This window comes from Poecilia reticulata, chromosome 2 (assembly GCF_904066995.2).
Source record: "Poecilia reticulata chromosome 2, P_reticulata-male-v2, whole genome shotgun sequence".
NCBI lineage: Eukaryota > Metazoa > Chordata > Actinopteri > Cyprinodontiformes > Poeciliidae > Poecilia > Poecilia reticulata.
The window spans coordinates 11,977,678-12,002,422 of NC_088831.1; the positions used below are offsets into that span (position 1 = coordinate 11,977,678).

The 24,745-nt window shown below is 38.8% G+C and overlaps 1 protein-coding gene across 4 annotated transcripts; it reads left to right on the forward strand.

Annotated features, from left to right (window-relative positions):
- On the forward strand, positions 1 to 23,079 carry LOC108166123 (NLR family CARD domain-containing protein 3-like). 4 transcript variants are annotated; one of them, XM_081597561.1, is made up of 11 exons: positions 1 to 227; positions 5,340 to 5,512; positions 7,089 to 7,123; positions 7,858 to 8,139; positions 9,770 to 11,522; positions 13,301 to 13,480; positions 16,002 to 16,175; positions 18,156 to 18,329; positions 20,149 to 20,322; positions 20,862 to 21,014; positions 21,527 to 23,079. In XM_081597561.1, the coding sequence occupies exons 3-11, from the start codon at positions 7,096 to 7,098 to the stop codon at positions 21,531 to 21,533; spliced, it is 2,925 nt and encodes a 974-aa protein (XP_081453687.1). In that variant the 5' UTR covers positions 1 to 227; positions 5,340 to 5,512; positions 7,089 to 7,095; the 3' UTR covers positions 21,534 to 23,079. The 4 variants fall into 4 exon arrangements, with proteins under 4 accessions (XP_081453687.1, XP_081453684.1, XP_081453693.1 ...); XM_081597558.1 differs by having other exon boundaries at positions 5,378 to 5,512; XM_081597567.1 differs by lacking the exon at positions 16,002 to 16,175 and having other exon boundaries at positions 5,378 to 5,512.
- The last annotated feature ends 1,666 nt before the right edge of the window (positions 23,080 to 24,745 follow it).

Below are 24,745 nucleotides of genomic sequence, written 5' to 3' on the forward strand. Positions count from 1 at the left end.
TTACGTCATCTTCCGAAAGGGTGCGACGTCATAATTAAATGGGCTCTTTACACATAGACATATGTCTTTGCAACTCGGTTTCCGCGTTCGGGGAAAAGCGGAATGGCATTTTACACTAGGTACTTGCAGGGCTTGATCAACCTATGTACATCTATCCGAAGCCCCAACAAGTAAGATGGAGAAAGGTTTTAAGATGTACGCCTCGTTATACATTCACTGACACGAAGGTGAGTTTTACTTTCCTAAACTTTGTGGCTGATATTAACTTTAGCCAATGCTATTAGGCAATATTCTCTGATACTGTTGAGAAAAATGTGCTATTTAAGTATCTAAACATTCAATATTTTTACCTTATTTTCAAGTATATTATGTGTGTTTATTGTCGTTAGTGTCAGAGATTAAAGAGGGAGACTATGGTTAGGCAGTGGCGGAGCCAGAGGGGGGGGGGGGGCAGTGCCCCCCTGTCATCTGATTGGCCTCCCCAGTGGCCCCCCTGATGATTGACATGTAACAGCACCAGGTTATTCCTGTACATTATTTGGAATCATTCTAAGTCAATCTAATATCTAAAAAGAAAAACAATAATAAATTTATGAAAAGAAAATGTATAAAACTTTATATAAGTCCATGTGATGACATAAATAGATTTTTATCAGGCGCGATACCAGCCTCCTTTATACTCATAAAAACAAGCTGATATTCTTCTCCTGGATGTTTCAGTTGCTGCGTTGTGGTGCAACTCAAAGGCTAAAGCACTTCATACCTGGTGGTGATGGTAAAACACCAATAAGTTGTTTATTGATCCTCCGCAAAAAAGAGAAAAAACCAAAGCCAACAATGTTCATAGTTCGGAACAGAGGTGGCGCTAGAGTTTTTTCATTGTCCGTCAAAGAAAAAAATAATTTTATTTCCAATTTGTAGTCATCAAATTAAACATTTATTATTTCTCTGCGAGAACGTTTTTGAAATCAGGTAACATTTCACGAAATGTGATTAGAAGACGACAGAACTCTGATCGTTTCCTGATCCCTCAGCGGGAGAAAAACCAGCAGAAGCGGATCAGCTGCTGGACGCTCCAAAGCCTCTGGTCCGTTAAAGCGTCCAGATCAGAGATGATTCTCTGACAGATATTGTTCTTAGCATGATTAATAATGAGCTCCACGATGTTCTCTGTGCGTAAAGTTGAAACTGTCTGAGCACCAAGTGGTCAGCTGCGCTTGATCACAGTCTGGACAGAAACCAGCGAACTGCTCTCTGTTCTTATCAAGACGAGGTGAGGAGGGAATCTGACATATTAACTCAGTTAAGTTTTTACTGGTTTTGTTTTTAAAACACAATTAACGTAAGCAGTGTAACTAAATATTGTATATTTGGCGTTTGTCATCTCATGTGTGATTAGTTGGAGCGTAACGGTGGAGCATTTATTGCCCAGCGCTCTGCGCTTGTTTCTGCCTAACGGATCTGCACTTTAATTTCTTTCCTCTCTCAACAGTCAGCTGTTATTCCTCTACTTAAACTACAATAAGTAGATCACATTCTCGTTAGTTTTTCTCTGTGTGCTCCAAATTCATTAAATGTAAACTCATTAGAAGCCCGAGCCTCCATCGGGCAAATAGTTCTGGTCCGACCCGAACTATTTTTAGCTGTCAAATTACCTTTCAAAACAGAGCTTCCTAACCAAGGTGTCCATAACTCTTCAACACGCTGTCAGCTCCCGGTGAGAAAGACGCATTTAGTTCAGTGTCCATGAGATGATATTCAGAAAGGATCTTTTATTTGATTGATTTTAGTTGCCTCTGTCATGAACTCTTTGCGTAAAGTCTATCATGTCTCCATGTGCGCCAGTCAAAGGTGTTAATTATAACGTGTCAAATGACAGAGGGGCTTATTATTTAGTTTGGTTATTTTTTTACATTATATATATATATATATATATATATATATATATGATGTGCACACACACATTTAAAATTTTGCCCCCCCCACCCCTTTTGGCCCCCCCAACTTTAAAAGTCTAGCTCCGCCACTGTGGTTAGGGGTTTTTTTTACTTCCGAAGCATGATGAAACACAACAAGCCTCATGGCTTAACAGTAGCGCAGCTTTGGTGTCAGAGTTCTGGTTCAGCTGACTGGTCAGGTTCAAAGTTGTTGCTTTTAGAAAAATATGACCGTGTCCCTTAAGGTCTCCGTGTTATTTCGTTTTATTACCTCTGCATGTTTCTTGTTCAGAGCTCAGATAGGACGGTGTTTACAGCAGTATGTACAGGCGGGATCAGTTGCTCGGCTGTCTGGCTCTGGTCTGCTCTCTCGTTCCCACGTCAATCCGCGTTTCCCCATCAGATACGGTTCCCCCTGCGTCTTCTTGCCGCTCCGCCCGTCTTCTCTATTTAAATCTAGTGATTACTGAAGGGCAATATAGTATACAGACTTCATAATCTGCACTCTTTTGGTTGAATGCAGTATTCATTTCCACTTTGGCTTTATGCTGTTTAGTTTTTATTCAAGTACGTTTTTTGTTAATGGAGACTGAGAATCCATTTTATTTTTGTTTTTAGTTGTTTTGTTTATTTAGTTTCAGTTCCAGTGTTGCGTGTTCTTTTGAAAAATAAAGTGTATATATCTATGGCAGGAAATTGCATGCATTATTAATCATTTCCATTAAATCGGTGTCAAAAAGTCTTGAAACAATATTATCATTTATCGCAATAATTTTTTAGATGATTAATCGCTCAGCAAAATTTGTTATCGTGACAGGCCTTGTTAACAGGAACCTTTGTTAAATATTCCACCCACCTGTTTATAGAGACTCCTCAGCTCTCTGTATTGCCACAGTGTATTCAACACCTGAGCAGCAGCCTTCACTACTTTCATTGAGTACCTGAAACACCGTAACACATAAAGAACCTTATTTTACTTTCAGTGTACGCCAAAAAGCCAATACCAAAAGAAGCAAACATTAAATCAAGGAAATATATGTTTGAAACTTATGTGAGCAATGTATTCTACAGACATTCATCATGGAATTTTTTTAACTGAATGAATTTTTATCTCTGTTTTAATTTTCGCTTTTATCAAGTCAGATAATTTGACAAACATAAGAGTTGTTGCAGGATTTTATTCAGTCTGATCAGAAAAAACGTTAAAGAGTTTAACACAGCAGCTATATTTTATCATTCAAAACTGTTTTCATTAGATATATAACATCAGTCAGTGAATTAAAATATGTCAGAATAATATATGAATCAGAAAACAGTAGATATGATTCAGGAAGACTGTTAGTTTTTTCTCTAAGCTCCACTCTCTCCGGAACATTAGCTGGAGATGGGCACCAGCAACCATCCTGACCACTAGGGACATGGATGGATGGATGGATGGATGGATGGATGGATGGATGGATGGATGGATTATCAGGACTGTAGTTCCCTCTATGGCCACCAGAGGGAGGAAATATCCCGCTCTGAATATAGAAGTGAATTTCTAGAGCTTCAGCTGGTTTCTGACTTCTGTTATGAGGACCCAAATTTTGGTTCTCATGTGTGGAAGAGGCTAAGTTGATCAAGTTTCTATGTTTCTCATTATAAATATTAATATTATTGTGATCAGGCACACTGTGCTACATGTTTTAGAGGTTTCCCTGCTTTAATGTGCCTGATTTATCTGATTTCAGTTCAACAGTGGCCTGTTAATCAGTCATCAATTGAAATCAGTTGGACTGAAGCAAGGAAATACCTAAAACATGCAGGGCAGTTTGCCTTGAGAACCAAAGTTGGGAAACACTGGTCGAATGGACTGACAGCTGATTTAATATATAGATGTGTTATTTACATACAGATAACACATCAATATAATAAATTAAATAAATAACTGATTTGTACACCAATATGCTGAGCTTCATGTTTAGGGACAGGAGAATATTTTTAAAATGTTTATTTTTTCTGTAAAACAGAATAATTATGATAATCAGAGCCCAATTATATAATTTATATCACATCCCAAGAAAATTACGCACTTATGCTTTCTGATGGAATAATAAACCACCGAACTAAATGTACTTACAGGGGAATTTCGTTCCTTGTGTTTTACTTTGAAAGAATCTAAAGGAAGTACTATTCCCATATCAGCTCTGGCTTTACTATGTTACACATGGAGTCCACTAGGGGGCAGAAGGCTGCGTTAGCAGTTAGCTAGTTAACTGGTCTAGAAGTTACTGGATGATAAAAAGTATTTCCTCCTTTCTGGGTCTTTTTCTTCTGTCCAGATCATTTATTTATATTAATAAATCCAGTGGACATGCAGAGGAGATAATAATGTTCCTGTAAAGGTGATCACAGTCAAAAGACGTTTTTACTCCAACATCGAATCTTTGGAGGGAAAGAAAACTATAACTTATACACAGTAATGTTTCATTTTTAGATGTTATACTTCATTATTATTTTTTACCCTTAATTTTTGTACTAATCTGCAGTAATGAAGACTTTCCCCTGTTTGCTTCTCAGGTTATAAATAAATGTTCAAACTGGTTGAACTGGTTCAAACTGGTGACAGAGACGCGTCTCTGTTAGACTGAAAGATGAAACTTTTTCTATTATCATGAAGTTTGTTTTCTTAAGGCTGCAGAGCCGACAGGCTGGAAAACCATCAGCTGTCGAGTTCAATCTGACCAATCTGTCCTGATCTGAACCAGAACCAGTAGAGAGCAAGTCAATCTCTAAAATTTCATATTTTAGAGATAGAGTTAAATGTGAGGCCGTCTGTGTGACAGATGAACCTCGACCCAAACTGAAGAATGAGGAAACATTCCTGCACAGCAGAAACATAAACATCTCACAGTAAACACCTTCAGTGATTAAAACCAGTTTGTAACTCAGCATGTTTTTAACTTTTTCATTGGAAACGTTTGAGACAAACCAGTTAAACAACTTAAAGCCTCCAGGCTAAAAGAGCCCAAAGCTTAAAGAACATTATGGTCAGGAATGAAAGAGGTTCAGGTGAGAATCAAAGTTTCCTTCAGTTCAACATTAAACAAGATTAAATAAATTCATAAAATCTGTATTTGATAACATGAACATATCAGATGGTCGTGTCAACATGTGGAGAAACTTCAACATTTCAAGGTTCTTGGTTCTGTTGGCTCAGATTAGAACAAGCAGAAAATATTATTAGTTTTATTGCTCTTGTGTTTCTGAGCAGAAATTTGCTGGTTGTTAAAGTTTTTTATAGATAAAACTGAAAATCTCCAATAATTTAATAAAATATTGATAAAAAATACTAAATATATTTAAAACATAAGAACATTTAAACTAAAATGTGAATTTATTGTTTTAAACATTAATTTCCAGGTATCAATGATCAGACAGGATTCCTGTCATTTCAACAGGTGAACACACCTCTGCTGTCAGAGGGGGCGGAGCCTCAGCTGGGTCCGGTTCAGATTCTGGAGGATCAGGTCCAGTTCTCCAGTTTGGCTCCGACTCGGTTTGTGTAACAGAAGGAGAAGCAAATATCTGATCAGGTGAATTTTAACTCCACTTTCTACTGGTTTCCAGTCCTGACTGGTTTTCTCTCTTTGAGCTGCTGGACAGAACCAGAACTGGGCCTGGGCCTGGTTCTGGTTCTGGTTCTGGTTCAGAGCTGCAGCTCCTGATTTCAACCAGAAACTCTGATTTTCTCTGAGTTTTCATCTGTAACCCAGACAACCAGCTGTTTGCTCCCAGTTTCATAGTTTAGTCAAACTGGTACCAGTAGGTTCTGAGTGTTTGTGGCCCGGCTGAGATATCTGGGTTCTGGTTGGTGGATGGAAAATGTTTCAATATGAAGTAAATAATTTATTGATCTGAGAGGATTTCTCTGGGCTTTTATCAGTAGAAAATCCAGATGGAATCAGTCAGTGGTGACAGAGGACAACTGATCACATTTCAATCAATTATTGATCAATAATAAGTGATTATGGTGACATAACAACACAGCGTCCCCTAGAGTATTTAAAACCATCCACAGCTGTTATTTAGACCTGGACTGAGTTAAAACATCAAACCATCAGAACCAATAAAAACTATTGGACCCGATTTACACATCCAGCAGGAAGTCGGCCATTTTGGATCAAATGTTTCATATTTTATTTCTTTACATTTTTTGACATTTTGACCTTACAAGTAAAAACTGAACTAAAAATCTTAGATTTGTTTGTGAAAGCTCAGATGTTTAAGCTTCTTTAATACCAAGAAAACCTTCCTCCACTCCGACCGTCGTTCTGTTTCTGAGTCTGTTTTTTAAATAATTTAGCAAATATCTGCTTAATTATTGGTTCGATCACAGTAATAATTTACTCTTAATAGTAAGTCTGTTTGTGTTTTATATTTTAATCCCTGAAATCTTTCACTGATATTTCCAGCCTTCATTTTCTCCTTTAGTCTGAACTTGTTTTAAATGAAACAAATCAAAGTTCCTGGTGAAGTAAAGAAATCTACTTGTTGTTAAATCTTTATCTATTTTTGGTTCAGTCTGTGTTTGTTCATATAATATAAATGAACTGAGTCTCTTTAGAATCACTGCAGCTTTTCCTCTTTGGGTTGGTGGCAGGATTTTGACCTTTGACCCAAATGGCTGCAGTGAGTCTTTTAGTTTCCAAGTAAAACTGCAGCAAACGTGTTAAGTTGTTGTTTTGCCATCTGGGAACCGAAGTTGGGCTTTTCAACCCAGAATAGCAGAAAACTGTTTCCGGAGGAGCTTTCTGCAGCTGATGCTGCCACCTGGTGGCAGGAGCAACACATTACAGTCAGATGGCAAAAAGCGAGAGGTGAAGATGTTTACATTTCAGCCTGAAGGTAGTCAGACTAACAGTCAGGAACGTTATTTATTGTAAAGAAAGATGTGATAAATGTATTTTTATATCACTGATGGTTTTAATAGTATGATCTGACATTGTAGCTTTCATGATTACATAAATACAGAATGTTTTTCTGGAGGGGTCTGTGCTTGTGTGTTTTAAATAAGTACTTTTAGGGTATTTATAGTTTCCATTCCAACTGTATAAAATAAACTATTCATGAAATAAAGTTTGAAATATAATGAATCTTCATGTTTTCCAGGTAAAAGATGGCGCAGCAGCAGGAAGTGGATTTCGGTAAGTGATGAGAAGCAGAACTGAAGAAACTTAAAGGAACAAACTGACCAATCACAGCCTGTGTTGCTGCCATGTGATGAAGCTCAGCCTCAGTGTGTTTATTGTTTTCATGCTTCCTGTTCAGTGAAGCTCTGGTGGAAACATTGTGAGTTTCTGTGAAACCTGAAGATAAAAACTGAACTAGATGGAAACTAAAAGGAACCAATGTGAAGAACAGGCCAGCAGCTCTGATACTTCAGGAATATTTACTATATAGACTAATTAATTTATCCAGGAATCACATCATTTATTACTAATTTATTATCTCAGACTTGCTGTGTCTTTTATTCCAACACTTGGTGACAGAGATGCTAAAGCTTAGAGATGGAGATGAAGAAAGAAAAGAGATGAAAATGTTAATCAGTCAATATTTTCATCACAATATTCACCAATAATATCATAATTTCTTGTTTTCTAAAATAGTGCAGCTCCATATTTAGAAGGTGTTTCTTTTATTGTTCTTCCTGCAGTGAGGATAGAAAGTGATGAACCAGAAGCTTCATTTGGTCTCATGTAGACAGAATCAGTGGTCGTCACTCAGATATGAGGCAGAAACACAACAACAGGTTTAGTTCTGAGGAGCTGATCAACAGACTCTGAATCTCTGGATGGAGCAACATGAATAGTTGATCTTCATCACGTTTTTCTCTCAGACATCAGTTTGAATTAATTATGTTTCTGATTTCTTCCTGCAGAGGAAAAACTTTTCAAGGTTCGCAGTGAGTTTGTGGAGAGAGTTTCTGAGGAAATCCTGAAGCGGCTCCTTGATGACCTTCTATCAGATGGGGTCATCACGCTTTCAGAGACGGAGGGTATACTTCAGAAGAACCAAACCAGAGAAGACAAGGTCCGCACCACCATCGATGCAGTGATGAAGAAAGGAAAGGAAGCCTGCAGATTGATGATCAAACGTCTTCACCACAGAGATCCCACTCTGTCCAATCAGCTGGGTTTGTCCTCTTTGTCTCCTGTTAAAGGTGAGACACACAGTTCATTAAAGCTGCTTTTACAGCCTCTACTGTCTTTTATTCAACTTTAAATAACAATTAAATCTGATCTTTTCAAATATTTTCTGAATTCAAAATGTGTCGCCACACAGAAAAGGTTGATGTGTGATGACACAATATGGATTCTCAGTTCAGCTTGTTGACAATTAAACTAAATGAAACTTGAATTGAATTTAAGACTGAATATGTCATTATAATTTGTTAAATTTTAGAAATTGATGGGTAAATATGGATTATATTTTTTGACACTGAATAATGATCAACAAAAAAGTTTAGAGCAATTTGTGAAGCCAATGGTGATAAAATAAATGCTTCTGTACATTTTTTAAATGATCAAACATTTTCTCTACATTTAAAAATAAATGTTTTGAAGTATCTGAGGCCAATTTTCCTCTGATGTTTGCAGTGATGGAGAACCTCCTGGTTCTGGTTCAGATGGACTCAAATAAACCCAGATATTACATTTTTTCTTGGAGAAATTAATTGCTGAGCCAAACATGATGACAAAGACTCAGATGAGCTGATTTGTTAAAAACTGAGCTGCGCTTAAGTAAATAAAAGATTGGAGTTCAAATACATGCTGAGAGTAGCCCACTATAAATATAAATACAATTTGGTTTCTATTTTCTTAAATATCAACCCCTTCTGAATGTAGGAAATGCAGTCAAAGATGTAAACCAGGAGCCATGCATGAACTTTATTTATTTTAAATCCAAATTCACACAACACCAAGCTAATATTATTTACTTTTGTCTTTCACATGTTGGTGCAAAGAGCAGCTCTGACTGAACTCTGACTCAGCTGCATCGTTTCTCTTTTTGTTGCTTCCTGATCTTCAGAGCGACAAACTAAAAACTGGAACATGGAATATATTTATATAACCACTGATGTAAATCTTCCCTAAAGGCCTGAGCATTTATACAATCATAGAAAGGTGGTCTGAGGTCTCAACAAGTTTAGTTCAGGACAGACGATTAATAAATTCAAAGCCAAAACTTTTACATAGAAAATCAGAGGATGAGTTTGAGCTACTGAGAATCTCTTCAGCTTTAGGTACAATAGAAGATTAGTAAAACTTTGATCTTGATGCTTTTTTTCAAATCTGATAGTTCACTAGACTCATTTTGATTGGGAATGCAATTTCAAATTAAACAGTTTGGTAAAACTCAAAGGTCAGAGGTCGCTCTGTGGGAAACATGTCTGAAACCTTCAACCAGAGAAAAACATGAAAGAGTTTTAATGAGCAAAACTGATTCTAATTATCTCTGTGCATTTTTTGTTACCTAACAGAGTTTTTTATCAGGTTTGAACTTTTTGTTCATTTATTTACTTTGTTTTTTTACCTTTTGCCTCACTGAGCTCAAGCCTGAGTTTTCACAGAATTACAAATTAAATCTCAAAATTTCTCCCTCCTCAAGGACTGAAGTTGGAATGATTTACTTGTTTAGATGAGAAAATATTATGAAATGCTATTAAAAAACTTTTTTTTTTCCTTCGTTAAAGTTTATATTCAAACCTCCTCAGAGAATATCAAAAATAATTTTATTCCTTATGTTTAGCTAAAGTCTCTCCTGTTTTGTCTTTGTCTCTTTTTCTTCAGATTTTGATGTTCGGTGTCAGAGTGACCTTAAAACGTTTCTGAAGAAGAAGTTCCAGAGTCTCTCTGAAGGCGTCGCTGAACATGGAAATCAAACCTCCCTGAACCAGATCTACACAGAGCTCCACATTACAGAGGGGTTAACTAGAGAGGTCAACCAGGAACATGAGGTCAGACGGATTGAAACAGCATCCAGGAAACAAGAAACAATCAGAAGAGAAGACATCTTTAAAGCCCCACCTGGAAGTGATCAACCAATCAGAACAGTGATGACCATGGGAGTGGCTGGCATTGGGAAAACACTGTTAACACAGAAGTTCACTCTGGACTGGGCTGAAGGAGGAACCAACCAGAACATCCAGTTTATATTTCCATTCACTTTCAGAGAGCTGAATGTACTGAAAGAAGAAAAGTTCAGTTTGGTGGAACTGATTCATGAGCGCTTCACTAAAACCAAAGGAATCAGCAACTTTGAAGCGTTTCAGGTTCTGTTCATCTTTGATGGTCTGGATGAAAGTCGACTTGATCTGGATTTCCACAACACTAAACCATTAACTGACCCTGAAAAGTCCAGCTCTCTGGATGTTCTGCTGACAAACCTCATCAGGGGGGAACTGCTTCCCTCTGCTCTCCTCTGGATAACCACAAGACCTGCAGCAGCCAATCAGATCCCAGCTTATTGTGTTGGCATGGTAACAGAGGTCAGAGGGTTCACTGACCCCCAGAAGGAGGAATACTTCAGGAAGAGATTCAGAGATGATGAGGAGAAGGCCAACAGGATCATCTCCCACATCCAGAAATCAAAAAGTCTCCACATCATGTGTCACATCCCAGTTTTCTGCTGGATCACTGCTAAAGTTCTGGAGGAAATGATGAAGACCAGAGAGGGAGGAGAGCTGCCCAAGACCCTGACTGAGATGTACATAGAGTTCCTGGAGGTTCAGCTCACAATCAAGGAGGAAAAGTATGATGGACGACGGAAGACAAAATCTATCTGGAGTCCAGAGAACAAGAAGTTGATTGAGTCTCTAGGAAGACTGGCTTTAGATCAGCTGCTGGAGGGAAACCTGACTTTCTATGACAAAGATCTTGATAAGTGCGGCATCAACATCGAAGACGCTGCGTTGTTCTCAGGAGTTTTCACTCAGATGTTTAAAAAGGAGAGAGGAACGCACAACATCTCCGTCTATTCCTTTGTTCATCTGAGCATCCAGGAGTTTCTGGCTGCAGTCTACATGCTCCACTGCTTCACCAGCAGGAGGTCAGAGGTGATCAAGACGTTCCTGGGAGAAGAATACAATGAAACATCTCTAGATGAGTTCATGAAGAAAGTCATGGAGAAATCCCTCAGCAGTAAAAATGGCCACTTGGACCTGTTTGTCCGCTTCCTTCATGGTCTCACTGTGGAGTCCAACCAGAGACTCTTAGAAGATCTGCTGGGTCAGACAGAGAACCGTCCAGAAACCATCCAGAGAATCATCACCATCCTGAAGGAGATGAACACTAATAGAATCTCTTCTGACAGAAGCATCAACATCTTCTACTGTCTGGTGGAGATGAACGGCGTCTCATTTTATCAGGAGATCCAACGGCTGCTGGATTCAGGGAAGCAGCTCTCAGTGACTGACTGTTCAGCTCTGGCCTTCATGCTGCAGATGTCAGAGGTTCTGGATGAGTTGGACCTGGAGAAGTACAACACATCAGAATCAGGACGACAGAGACTGGTTCCAGCTGTGAGGAACTGCAGAAAGGCTCGGTGAGTCCAGATGTTTTCATTGTGTGAATGCTGATTCAGCACTATTGTCCTCCTGTTTCTTCTTCTTTCTTCAAGTTGATTCTGGATGTTTTTGGCCTTTAACTACTTCCTTCATCCTCTGGATGATTTCAGCCATTCAAACATCTAAACATTCAGTTCATCCAGGACAGCTGCAGCTTCTGGTTTTTAGACATTTTGATCATTTAAAAATATTTAACTTTTTATCAGTTTTCAGGTTGAAATGAATAGAAAACCATGAACTCTAGAAAATGTCTATTTTCTCTAAGATCCAATCAGCCAGAGAGACTTTTTAAACTTTAAACTCCTCTTCACTCATTGAGCTGCTGCTCCATAATTCACCTTTTAGGATCTTTGACTGTTTTTATAAAATAATTGTTTAGTTTTAATGAAAAGTTGAACCATTAAAATAAACCACTGCATTAATTATAAACTTTGTGAACAGCGTTGATCTTCTTCATTCCGTCATCATCCTCACCTCTTCCTCCTCCCACTAGTTTCCTCTGAGTTTGTAACTGAGACCAAAATGTGGTGATTGTTGTCTGGTTCCAGAAAAAGTCCTAGTTTCTGTCAGATCCTCCCAAAGCTCTGAGAACTCTGCTTCCAGAGCTGGAACCATTTTCCTCATCATCACTTCATCTGCAGCCTTTGTTGAAGCTGTTAGCTGGTCCTCCATGAAGACCTGAGAGACATGAGCTTCAACTCTTTAGACATCCCAGCCTCTTTAGTTCCTGGAGAACTTTCACTGCTTCACCATGAAGATGCTGCTGGACCCAAACGCTCCGTCTCCTCCAGGGGTTTTGCTCTTCAGCTCTTGAGGAGTTTAGCAACAATTTCTTCTGACATCCAAACCTTTGTTCCTCTGAGACGATGGACAGACCACTGCAGAGACATGTGTCCCTCTTCTAACCAGTTTGTCCTAGTTCCTCTCAGGTCAACAGAGGACGGTCCAGACCTGAAGGAGCAGCAGGACCGGTTCTGCTGCTGCTCTGCTGGACGACCAGAACAATCTGAAGCTTTTAGCTGAAGCAGGTTGACAGCTGTCCACTTTCTACTTTGTTAAAGCATCAAATCCAGCAGATGAACGGAGACACAACTGGGAGCATCATGTGTCTGGTCTGCTCCCAGTTTCCTCTGTGGCAGCATTTAATAAGCTGCTGCTGGGAGCCACGTTTCTATAGAATATACTACTATTATTAATGATGAGGAGGATTCTAGATGCTGCAGCAGCAGATATGGGCTAAACAAACCCAGAGATGCCAGAGGTCCACAGCAGGCTGGACTTCCTGCTCTGCTCACTTCATTTATAACTCACTTCCTGCTTGGTGGAAGATCTCAAGGAGCCAAACAGTCTAGTCCAAGTCAGTGTGAGTCAGAGCTGTGAGCAGTTCCTCCTCCTCTCCATCATCTCCAGTAGTTTCCTGCATTCAGCTCAGTCAGCCTCTTCATCAGCTGCTGCAGCTCCTTTGAGGCTCTGATGCTGCAGAGAAACTGAGCTTTCCTTCACAGATGATAGAAGATCTTCAACATCTGACTGAGCTGAAGGTCTGAGAGCATGAAGCCTGGACCAGAACCAGAACCAGAAACTGGACTTTAGTCAGGAACTGCTCAGACTCTCTGTCGGGTCAAACTCAGTAAACTGAAGATCAGATGCTGATCAGTTGATGACATCATGATGACATCACTGGTATCATATTTTAGTCTGTTTATGATCCAGATTGATTTAATTAGAACTGAATTTATTTCTTCTCTCATCACAGACTTGGTGGCTGTAAGATCCAAAGGGCTGAATGTGAAGTTGTGGCCTCAGCTCTGAAGTCCAACCCAGATCTGACTGAACTGGAAATAAATCAGATCAACATAAGTGGAGGTGGAGAATCTGATATGAAGAATGTGTCTGAGATCCTGGAGAGTTCAGTCAGTAAAGTGAAGAATCTGAGGTTTGTTTTCTCTATTTATACAATAAAATCATTAATTGATACTTTAGTCCTTAGTTTAATTAATAATTAATTGTAATATTTTAAAACAACCTTTTTAAATGTCAGATTAAAATCTAAAACATTTTACCTTATAAATGAATTATTTTCTTATTTCAGACTTTTATATTATTGAACTTTTTCAGTTTTTAAAATGTTTCTGACTGATGAACAAAATGAGTAAAATAATTCAAATGAAGTTAATTAATGATGGAGATGTTTCAGTTTGTTTGCAACGATTCAGATTGTTTTATTTCTGATTCTCATCTTTACATCCAGAATGAAATGTTTTCCTCCAGTCGAGCCACAAACACTGACCAGTTCAAATCATCATTAATGAAACATCTAAGAAGTGACTGATTGTAGAAAATCAAATCTAGATGAACTGAATGACAGTGAGGTTTGCAGCAGCAGCAGGTTCCTCACTTTGTCCTGAAGCTGTGGTTCTGTTGGGCCGGGTCAGAGAGGAACCGTCCTCTTCAGTCTGACAGCTGTCAGTCGGTTGGAGCCTCGTCTCTGTGATGAAGCTTCATCAGGTCACGTCTCCTTAGGAAATAATGGCCTCCATTGGCTTTCAGCAGCTTTAAGAAGAACCCAAGGCCATTAATGAATAAACTGAGTGGTTCTGATCCGGTTACCAAGTCGGGTCTCCAGCTGATGATCAGGAACCAGCAGAAATATAGGTCCTTCTCAAAAAATTAGCATATTGTGATAAAGTTCATTATTTTCCATAATGTAATGATAAAAATTAAACTGTCATATATTTTATATTCATTGCACAACAACTGAAATATTTCAGGCCTTTTATTGTTTTAATACTGATGATTTTGGCATAAAGCTCATGAAAACCCAAAATTCCTGTCTCAAAAAATTAGCATATCATGAAAAGGTTCTCTGAACGAGCAATGAACCTCATCATCTGAATCAACAAAGTAACTCTAAACACCTGCAAGATTCCTGAGGCTTTTAAAAACTCCCAGCCTGGTTCATTACTCAAAACCGCAATCATGGGTCAGACTGCTGACCTGACTGCTGTCCAGAAGGTCATCATTGACACCCTCAAGCAAGAGGCTGAGACACAGAAAGACATTTCTGAACAAATAGGCTGTTTCCAGAGTGTTGTATCAAGGCACCTCAGTGGGAAGGAAAAAGTGTGGCAGAAAACGCTGCACAACGAGAAGAGGTGACCGGACCCTGAGGAAGATGGTGGAGAAGGGATAATTTCAGACCTTGGGGGACCTGCGGAAGCAGTGGACTGAGTCTGGAGTAGAAACATCCAGAGGCACCGTGCACAGGCGTGTGCAGGAAATGGGCTACAGGTGCTGCATTCCCCAGGTTAAAGGTCAAGCCACTTTTGAACCAGAAACAGCAGCAGAAGCGCCTGACCTGGGCTACAGAGAAGCAGCATTGGACTGTTGCTCAGTGGTCCAAAGTGCTTTTTTCGGATGAAAGCAAATTTTGCATGTCTTTCGGAAATCAAGGCGCCAGAGTCTGGAGGAAGACTGGGGAGAAGGAAATGCCAAAATGCCAGAAGTCCAGTGTCAAGTAGCCACAGTCAGTGATGGTCTGGGGAGCCGTGTCAGCTGCTGGTGTTGGTCCACTGGGTTTTATCAAGGGCAGGGTCAATGCAGCAGCTATCAGGAGGTTTTGGAGCACTTCATGCTTCCATCTGCTGAAAAGCTTTATGGAGATGAAGATTTCATTTTTCAGCACGACCTGGCTCCTGCTCACAGTGCTGCCAAAACCACTGGTATTACCGACCATGGTATTACTGTGCTCAATTGGCCTGCCAACTCTCCTGACCTGAACCCCATAGAGAATCTGTGGGATATTGTGAAGAGAAAGTTGAGAGACCAAGACCCAACACTCTGGATGAGCTTAAGGCTATCGAAGCATCATGGCCTCCATAACACCTCAGCAGAGCCTCAGGCTGATTGCCTCCATGCCACGCCATATTAAAGGCTGCAAAAGGATTCCTGACCAAGTATTGAGTGCATAACTGAACATAATTATTTGAAGGTTGACTTTTTTGGTATTAAAACACATTTCTTTTATTGGTCGGATGAAATATGCTAATTTTTTGAGACAGGGATTTTGGGTTTTCATGAGCTGTATGCCAAAATCATCAGAGACCTGAAATATTTCAGTTGGTGTGCAATGAATATAAAATATATGACAGTTTAATTTTTATCATTACATTATGGAAAATAATGAACTTTATCACAATATGCTAATTTTTTGAGAAGGACCTGTAGCTCCAGGCTGCTGCTCATAAAAAACTTTGAGTTTCTTTTTGATAAAATGTTCTGGTTCTGCTGGTTTGGACTCTTTAAACCAGTTTGATTGTATCAGATGTTAGAATCAGTTCATTATGTTTCTTTTACATTCAGGGAAATTAATTTTCTACATTTTATTATTTATTTGTTTATATTTCAGTTTTAACTGCATCCTGTTGGCTTCAGCTCAACTTTTATTCTTTATTCAGATTGTATGGCTGCAGTTTGTCAGAGACCAGCTGGACGTCTCTGTTCTTAGCTCTGAAGTTCAACCCGACCCATCTGATAGAACTGTTCCTGAGCAGAACAAACCTGGAAGGTTCTGGACTGAAGGAGCTCTGTGGTTTTCTACAGACTGGAGGCTGCAGACTGAACTATTTGAGGTTTATAATTATATAATTATTGATATTTCTGTGAATACTTATATGTAATTTATCATAATCAAAGTCTTCTGTTCTAATAAACATTTTCTGAGTTTGTTCCTGGACTTGGATCCAGAGTTCAATTTAGTTCCTCTGTGTAACTGAGTTGGACCTGCTGACCTGAGGTCAGAACAGGACAGCATTCAGACCCCCAGTTTGTGGAAATCCCCCTCATGTGAAGCAGGTCAAAGGTCAGATCAAAAACAGAGAGAATGAAAATTTCCCTTTATTGAAGTTCCACTAATCCCACATTTAGTTTTAAATATTCTGCTATTAGTTGATAATCATTAAGTCCAGGTTTAAAGAGTTCAGGTGTTTTAATGTTTAACTAGAGCAGATAAAAGATGCTGATTGAAATGGATACTTAGGTGGAATCGCCCTTTATCCATTTCCTGAATCAGAAGCTTCAATCAGAAACCAACTTCAGCTTCGTCTGAAAAAAACCAGACCACTGAGTTTTTCTCTGAGCTCAACAGGCTGCAGGTTCTTCAGGACATGAGTTTTCTGGTCCAGACATCAGAACCAGCAGAGACTGCAGCTCATGAATCTGAACCAGGTGTGTTAGGAGAGGTTCTGCACATGCTCAGACTAAAGGTTCACAGTCTGACAGAGAAAGTCGACCAACTCTGGATTAAATGGTTCGTAGAAACAGGGAAGCTTTCTGGGGACTTGACTGCCTGCTCATATGGAGCTGCAGCTCATGCAGGAGTTTGATGTTGGCAGGAAGCAAAACAACATGGAAGCAAGTGATGAGTTTCCATTTTAGTGTCAATTCCACTGATGGAGCAAATTACAAGTCAGTCGTCCTCCAAACCACTGAGAGCAGCTTCCAGAGGAAATCTGAGTTAGTTCTGACAGTCAGACGCTATCAGGATGACCACAGTCTTCTGGCAGAGTTCCTGGACATTAAGGAGACAGAAATAATATAAAGATCATTAATTAACAGTCCTGCAGTAAATACTGACTATGTGAAGGTTATGGTGTTCAAGTCATTTAGTTCAAACATCTTGATTCAGCTCTTATTTTGTAGGACAGGAAATGAGATCTTACCTTTGTAAAGCTTTGTGTGCAACAAGCTTCAGCAGTTACTGAAATCATTCTCATGTGGTTCACCTGGAAAATAGATTTAAAAATGATTCATCTTCACAATCAGGTTGTTCTTTATGATAATGTTCCCATTTCTGCAGCGTCTCTGATGAAGGATTCAGAACTTGAACTAAATGACCCAAATCAATCTGACAGAGAAAAGGATCAATATTTTCTAGATGATAGTTCAGGAACTGAATCACCACAAAATGAGAAAATGATCAACTTTCAGAATCTGAGCTGTAATGGATGTTGTAAAACTCTGAATTAGACGGATTGAAATAAACCGTTTACATCTGTCATACTTAGCAATGAGCTGCAGTTAAAATACAACCAGCAAGAAAAAAATCATTAATAGATTAATGAACAGAAACTGGAGACATAAAATATCTGATGATAAATGATGGTACAGAGCAGTCAGCTGATACTGAGCCTGTAAGGAAACATGGAGAGAAAAAACATCCGACTGAGTTTAAGATCCTGAGAAACTTTTAGAAAAACTTTGAGTTTCTTTTTTGCAGTCTCTGCTGGTTCTGATGTCTGGACCAGAAAACTCATGTCCTGAAGAACCTGCAGCCTGTTGAGCTCAGAGAAACTTTCTCTGTCCATCTCTGTCAGACTGACCCATTGATTTGGGTCATTTAGTTCAAGTTTTAATCTTTTTTGATCAAATGTTCTGGTTCTGCTGGTTTGGACTCTTTAAACCAGTTTGATTGGATCAGATGTTAGAATCAGTTCATCATGTTTCTTTTACATTCAGGGAAATTAATTTTCTACATTTTATTATTTATTTGTTCATATTTCAGTTTTAACTGCTTCCTGTTGGCTTCAGCTCATCTTTTATTCTTTATTCAGATTGAAGAGCTGCAGTTTGTCAGAGACCAGCTGGACGTCTCTGTTCTCAGCTCTGAAGTCCAAACTGACCCATCTGACAAAACTGGAGCTGAGCTTCACCAACCTGGAAGGTTCTGGACTGAAGGAGCTCTGTGGTTTTCTACAGACTGAAGGCTGCAGACTGGAGACATTGGAGTATGTAATTATATAATTATTGATATTTCTGTGAATAATTATCTATAATTGATCATAAATCAAAGTTCATATCTTCTGTTCTAATAAATATTTTCTGAGTTTTTTCCTGGACTTGGATCCAGAGTTTAATTTAGTTCCTCTGTGTAACTGAGTTGGACCTGCTGATCTGAGGTCAGAACAGGACAGCATTCGGACCCCCAGTGTGTAGAAATCCCCGTTAAGTGAAACAGATCAAAAACAGAGAGAATTAAAATCTCCCTTTATTGAAGTTCCACTAATCCCACATTTAGTTTTAAATATTCTGCTATTAGTTGATAATCATCCAGTCCATATTTAAAGAGTTCAGGTGTTTTAATGTTTAGCAGATTAAAGATCCTGGTTGTAGTGAATAATTAGGTGGAATCGCCCTTTATCCATTTCCTGAATCAGAAGCTTCAATTAGAAACCAACTTCAGCTTCGTCTGAAAAAATCCAGACCTGAGTTTTTCTCTGAGCTCAACAGGCTGCAGGTTCTTCAGGACATGAGTTTTCTGGTCCAGACATCAGAACCAGCAGAGACTGCAGCTCATAAATCTGGACCAGGTGTGTTAGGAGAGGTTCTGCACATGCTCAGACTAAAGGTTCACAGTCTGACAGAGAAAGTCGACCAACTCTGGATGAAATGGTTCCTAGAAACAGGGAAGCTTTCTGGGGACTTGACTGCCTGCTCATATGGAGCTGCAGCTCATGCAGGAGTTTGATGTTGGCAGGAAGCAAAACAACATGGAAGCAAGTGATGAGTTTCCATTTTAGTGTCAATTCCACTGATGGAGCAAATTACAAGTCAGTCGTCCTCCAAACCACTGAGAGCAGCTTCCAGAGGAAATCTGAGTTAGTTCTGACAGTCAGACGCTATCAGGATGACCACAGTCTTCTGGCAGAGTTCCTGGACATTAAGGAGACAGAAATAATATAAAGATCATTAATTAACAGTCCTGCAGTAAATACTGACTCTGTGAAGGTTATGGTGTTAAAGTCATTTAGTTCAAACATCTTGATTCAGCTCTTATTTTGTAGGACAGGAAATGAGATCTTACCTTTGTAAAGCTTTGTGTGCAACAAGCTTCAGCAGTTACTGAAATCATTCTCATGTGGTTCACCTGGAAAATAGATTTAAAAATGATTCATCTTCACAATCAGGTTGTTCTTTATGATAATGTTCCCATTTCTGCAGCGTCTCTGATGAAGGATTCAGAACTTGAACTAAATGACCCAAATCAATCTGACAGAGAAAAGGATCAATATTTTCTAGATGATAGTTCAGGAACTGAATCACCACAAAATGAGAAAATGATCAACTTTCAGAATCTGAGCTGTAATGGATGTTGTAAAACTCTGAATTAGACGGATTGAAATAAACCGTTTACATCTGTCATACTTAGCAATGAGCTGCAGTTAAAATACAACCAGCAAGAAAAACATCATTAATATATTAATGAACAAAAACTGGAGACATAAAATGTCTGATGATAAATGATGGTACAGAGCAGTCAGCTGATACTGAGCCTGTAAGGAAACATGGAGAGAAAAAACATCCGACTGAGTTTAAGATCCTGAGAAAGTTTTAGAAAAACTTTGAGTTTCTTTTTGATCAAATGTTCTGGTTCTGCTGGTTTGGACTCTTTAAACCAGTTTGACTGGATCAGATGTTAGACTCAGTTCATCATGTTTCTTTTACATTCAGGGAAATTAATTTTCTACATTTTTATTATTTATCTGTTCATATTTCAGTTTTAACTGCTTCCTGTTGGCTTCAGCTGATCTTTTATTCTTTATTCAGGTTGGAGAGCTGCAGTTTGTCAGAGACCAGCTGGACGTCTCTGTTCTCAGCTCTGAAGTCCAACCCGACCCATCTGACAAAACTGGAGCTGAGCTTCACCAACCTGGAAGGTTCTGGACTGAAGGAGCTCTGTGGTTTTCTACAGACTGAAGGCTGCAGACTGGAGACATTGGAGTATGTAATTATATAATTATTGATATTTCTGTGAATAATTATCTATAATTGATCATAAATCAAAGTTCATATCTTCTGTTCTAATAAATATTTTCTGAGTTTGTTCCTGGACTTGGATCCAGAGTTTAATTTAGTCCCTCTGTGTAACTGAGTTGGACCTGCTGACCTGAGGTCAGAACAGGACAGCATTCGGACCCCCAGTCTGTAGAAATCCCCCTCATAGGAAGCAGGTCAAAGGTCATTCAACCCAGTCTAGAAAAGTGAATACCTGGAATCTGACAGGAACAAATCAATAATCAATGATTGATGCTTCAACACTTTTATCAGAACCTGGAATGATTTTACTGACTAAAATCCTCCAACACAACATGACCCAGTACCAGGTTCTGGTTCTGGTTCTGGTTCTGAAGTCAGCAGGTCTTTATTGAAGCAGCAGCTTGTTGGCTTTAATATTCATGAGAATCTTTAACTGGTTCTGTTGGATTAACTGGTTCACCTGCATCCTGTTGGCTTCAGCTCATCTTTTATTCTTTATTCAGGTTGAATGACTGCAGTTTGTCAAAGATCAGCTGTGATTTTCTGGCCTCAGCTCTGAAGTCCAACAGCCTCCATCTGACAGAACTGAACCTGAGATACAACAACCTGAAGGATTCAGACGTTCAGCAGCTGAAGGATCTTGTAAAGACTTTACAGTAAGTGAATGTTTGTAGTGAGTCCAGCTGCTGTCAGCATATTGAACTAAACCCAGTTAGCATCAGAGCAAAGCTCCAGTGTTCCCAGTAAAGCTGCAGCTTCTCAGTGGGAGGAGAATGGTTCAGGCTTCCTGGTTGGCTGATTGTTGTCTCTGTGTCCAATCAGTGGAGCAGCAGCTTGCTGTGTTCCTGTGTTTGTGTTGGTGTGAAGATGAGTGTTGTTGCTGTGTCCATGTCTCCAGGAAGTCCAGCTGGACTCCAGCGTCCAGCCGTCCAACATGTCTAGAGACAGTGGTCCTCATTCATCAAACTGTGGCAGCAGATCTGATCTCAGATCTGTTTGTTCTCTCAGTTCAACAGGAAACAACTGATCAGGTTCATCTTGGTCACAGCTCTGAGATCAGTCTGACTGCAGCCTGGAAACCATCTACTGGATGTGCTGCGTCACTGACTGCTGCTGGAGAGGCTGGAAACACTCACTGATCTGATCTCTCCATCCTTCTTCTCTGCAGGTTCTGATCTCTGTAAAGTAGAGAACGGTCTCTGTGTCCTGCTGATCCTCAGAGGTTGAAGCTGCAGCAGTTTGAGTCTAAAGAGACTCTGACTGGATCATCCTGATGACCTCTGACCTCCAAGATTTCCAAATAAACATTTTCTCATGTCTGTCATTTACTGTCTGATATTGTTTGTCTCTTTGGATCAATAAAGATCCGATTCAAACTGAGCTCCATTTAGAGGCTTCATGGAGTTTTGATCTGAACTGGATTCAACTGGAAAGTTGATCTTTTTTCTCTCAGATTCATTTTCATCCTGGAACCAGAAATGGTCTGAGAATGGAAACATGGGAATCATTTTCAGTTCAGCTTTGAATCATGAAAGACACTTCAAGCCTCTTTTCTCTGCTTCTTCTTCTGTTGACAGAAAAATGTTCCTCAAAGCTCCACAGATAAAAAGATGCTTTACTGGAAACTGCAGAGAAACTTCAGCTTCCATCACAGAAACCAGTTTAACCAGTTTAGAACTGGATGTCCCACAGAAACTCTGATCTTAGAGCAGTTTTCAGGAACATCCAGCATTTATCTGATAAAAGAAAAGGTTTTACATATTTTAATCTTTTTATAGTCATTATATAAATCTTTAAATAATGAAGTTTTGCATCATCATCATTGATTCTCGGTTTGTTTTTGTGTTTTACTTTTTTAACTCCATGTTTCATGTTTTACTTTAAGTTTTCTAAAGAATTTTAGGACTCGATGTGTCACATCAGGCTCTTTACTGTGATTTAATTGACATATTCAGACCTCAGAGAATCACTGGGATAATGTACTGATTGGTTTATGTTTTTTATACATTTCTTCTAATATGCGTTATTTGATTAATAAAGATTTTAATAATGTTCTTTGTACAATTATAACAACTGCACCTTTTATTTTAATATTCATGCTGTCTAGCTTTTTGTATTGGGATCAACAAAGAAATGAAAACCCAGATAGCACAGTATGAGTGAAACAACATGGAAACAATGTCAGACAGAGACATTGAAACAACTTCAGTTTCAACCATAACTGACATGATATCAATGTTGATTCAATCATCATCTGAAGGTTGATCTACATGCAGATTTGGGTTAAATTTACATTGAATGAAAGCTAAGGATTTATGTACATTTTTTGGTCTGATAGGTCTACATCATAACTGGCAGATAATGGGTATCATGCGTATGTGTCATTCAAAAGTATCTTACATTCACATATTACCAAAACTGTGTACAAAAGGTTAAAAATGACATGTGATTGATGTAACATTTTAGTTAAGAAAAGAGGGACAGATCTTTAAACATATTTGACTCCTTTTTGACTGTCAGAACAACAGTCTATTGTCCATAGAAGAACAGCATTTGTGGCCCAAACACACAAAATTGAGGCCCACAGTTATGGACACATGAGGAGCCACAGGAAGGAGCAGAAAAAAATCAATGGTTGATATCAGTGACACGTTTTATTTTGAATGTTTATTATTGTTTTTTTAAAGTACTTTTTAAATAAAGTAGGAAATATGACTGAGATTTTTCTTATTTCAAACTTTCTTCACAATTAACTTTTTACATTTAGTTTGTATTAAAGCAGTGTTTCCTTCCTGATTGATGCTCTGATCTCAGCTGGTTGAATTTTATCTCAAATATATTTGTAATATTTTTTTTCAGGTCTTGATTATCAAAATGATCCTCAGCTTATTTTTGTAGAGAATTTTTACTCAAGTTTCTGTTTTTTTGTTTCTTTGTTTTTTTTTCATTTCCACCTGATTGTCCACCTTTTTATTGAACTAATACACAATTGTATGCGATCATATTTCTGTGCAGGGAGTTTAACAAACTGAAAGGTTTGATAGTTTCCACATAGTTTCAGCCATACAGAGGAGAATAGGAACGCTGCACCCTGAAGGACTGATGCTCTCAGTGCTTCCCAAACTTTTCGTCCTGAGCCTTCCCAAAGGTTTCCGAACACTTTCTGCCCCCCTCCTAAAGATTACTACAGGGAGGGGGGGCATCGTATGACATCGCTGTCATGCGATGTGTGTCGGCGGGGGGGAAGGGGTTCTTGGAGGCTCACTGTTGTTCTCCTTCATCCATTCAAACATCCCCGCCCATCCCAGCACACACAGTGTCCTTTTTGTTTTTCATCCATACTGCTACCCACGCCCCCCTCCAATGGCACGGCGCCCCCCCACGGGGGGTATCCCACAGTTTGGGAACCTCTGCTCTAATGTGTTCAGAGTTCAACAGAAAATTCATTGGAAAAGTAAAGCGAAATATTTAATAAATTCTCAATGGTAGTTTTGTCGTTCATGAAAACAAATTTATTTTTCAGCTCAGCAGTAACATTTTAATGTACAACATGAGGAAGTGTGTGACGCCTACTGTGCTTCTGTTATTTGTTGGGAAAGATTAGATTATATCAGTTAGCTCTGTCTTCACAGCTACAGGATCATCTGTTGACACATATAACCAGAAAATCATTGAAACGTGAGGTTAACTAGCAGCAAACTGGTAACCAAGGCAACTTATTGATTGGCCTCCATCCAGAATCCTAACAGGCTGCAGCTCTATGGACTGAAGGCTTATTTTATGTGGACAAGCCATTGCAACTTTTATGTTTTCTAGAAAACTCAATTAAATATTGAAGACTACAGATACTATTAATTGTCTAAATGTTCACCATTCTTTTATTGGACACATTTTATTTGTTATAACAACTTTATAATTAAACTTAAGCTTTAATAACAAAGCTACATAATTTTTTTAATGTAATCAGTAATACTGTTATAACAAATTTATGTCAGAATATGAATTTTTGGTTAATGTCAAGCCGTCATAAAGACATTTTGAATAATGTCAGCTTTGTATTAAAAGTGTCATGATTTACCGAATGACACTTTATGACAACAGTCATAAATATTCATGAAGACTTACTGATGTTTATGACAGGTGTTATGTTTATGACGATGTCATGACAGTCTGATTCACAATTCGTCAAATAAAGTGTTGCCGTTTATCTTCAGACCAGCTGACAGAAACATCTACTGACCTGCTGCAGCAGCCGGGATGCCAAGGATCCAGCTATGAGTTTGATGGTAAACATCCAATCAGGTTGAGTGACTTTGATTAGGACAGGAGGAATTCAAGATATCTCTAATTCAATTAGAGATATCTTAAAAGGAATTTTGACTAGTCT

Coding starts and splice junctions, on each gene's coding strand:
- LOC108166123 (XM_081597561.1), top strand. CDS start 7,096: ATGGCGCAGCAGCAGGAAGTGGATTTCG. Junction 8,140..9,769: donor CTCTTTGTCTCCTGTTAAAG/GTGAGACACACA, acceptor CTTTTTCTTCAG/ATTTTGATGTTCGGTGTCAG. Junction 16,176..18,155: donor TGCAGACTGAACTATTTGAG/GTTTATAATTAT, acceptor TTCTTTATTCAG/ATTGAAGAGCTGCAGTTTGT.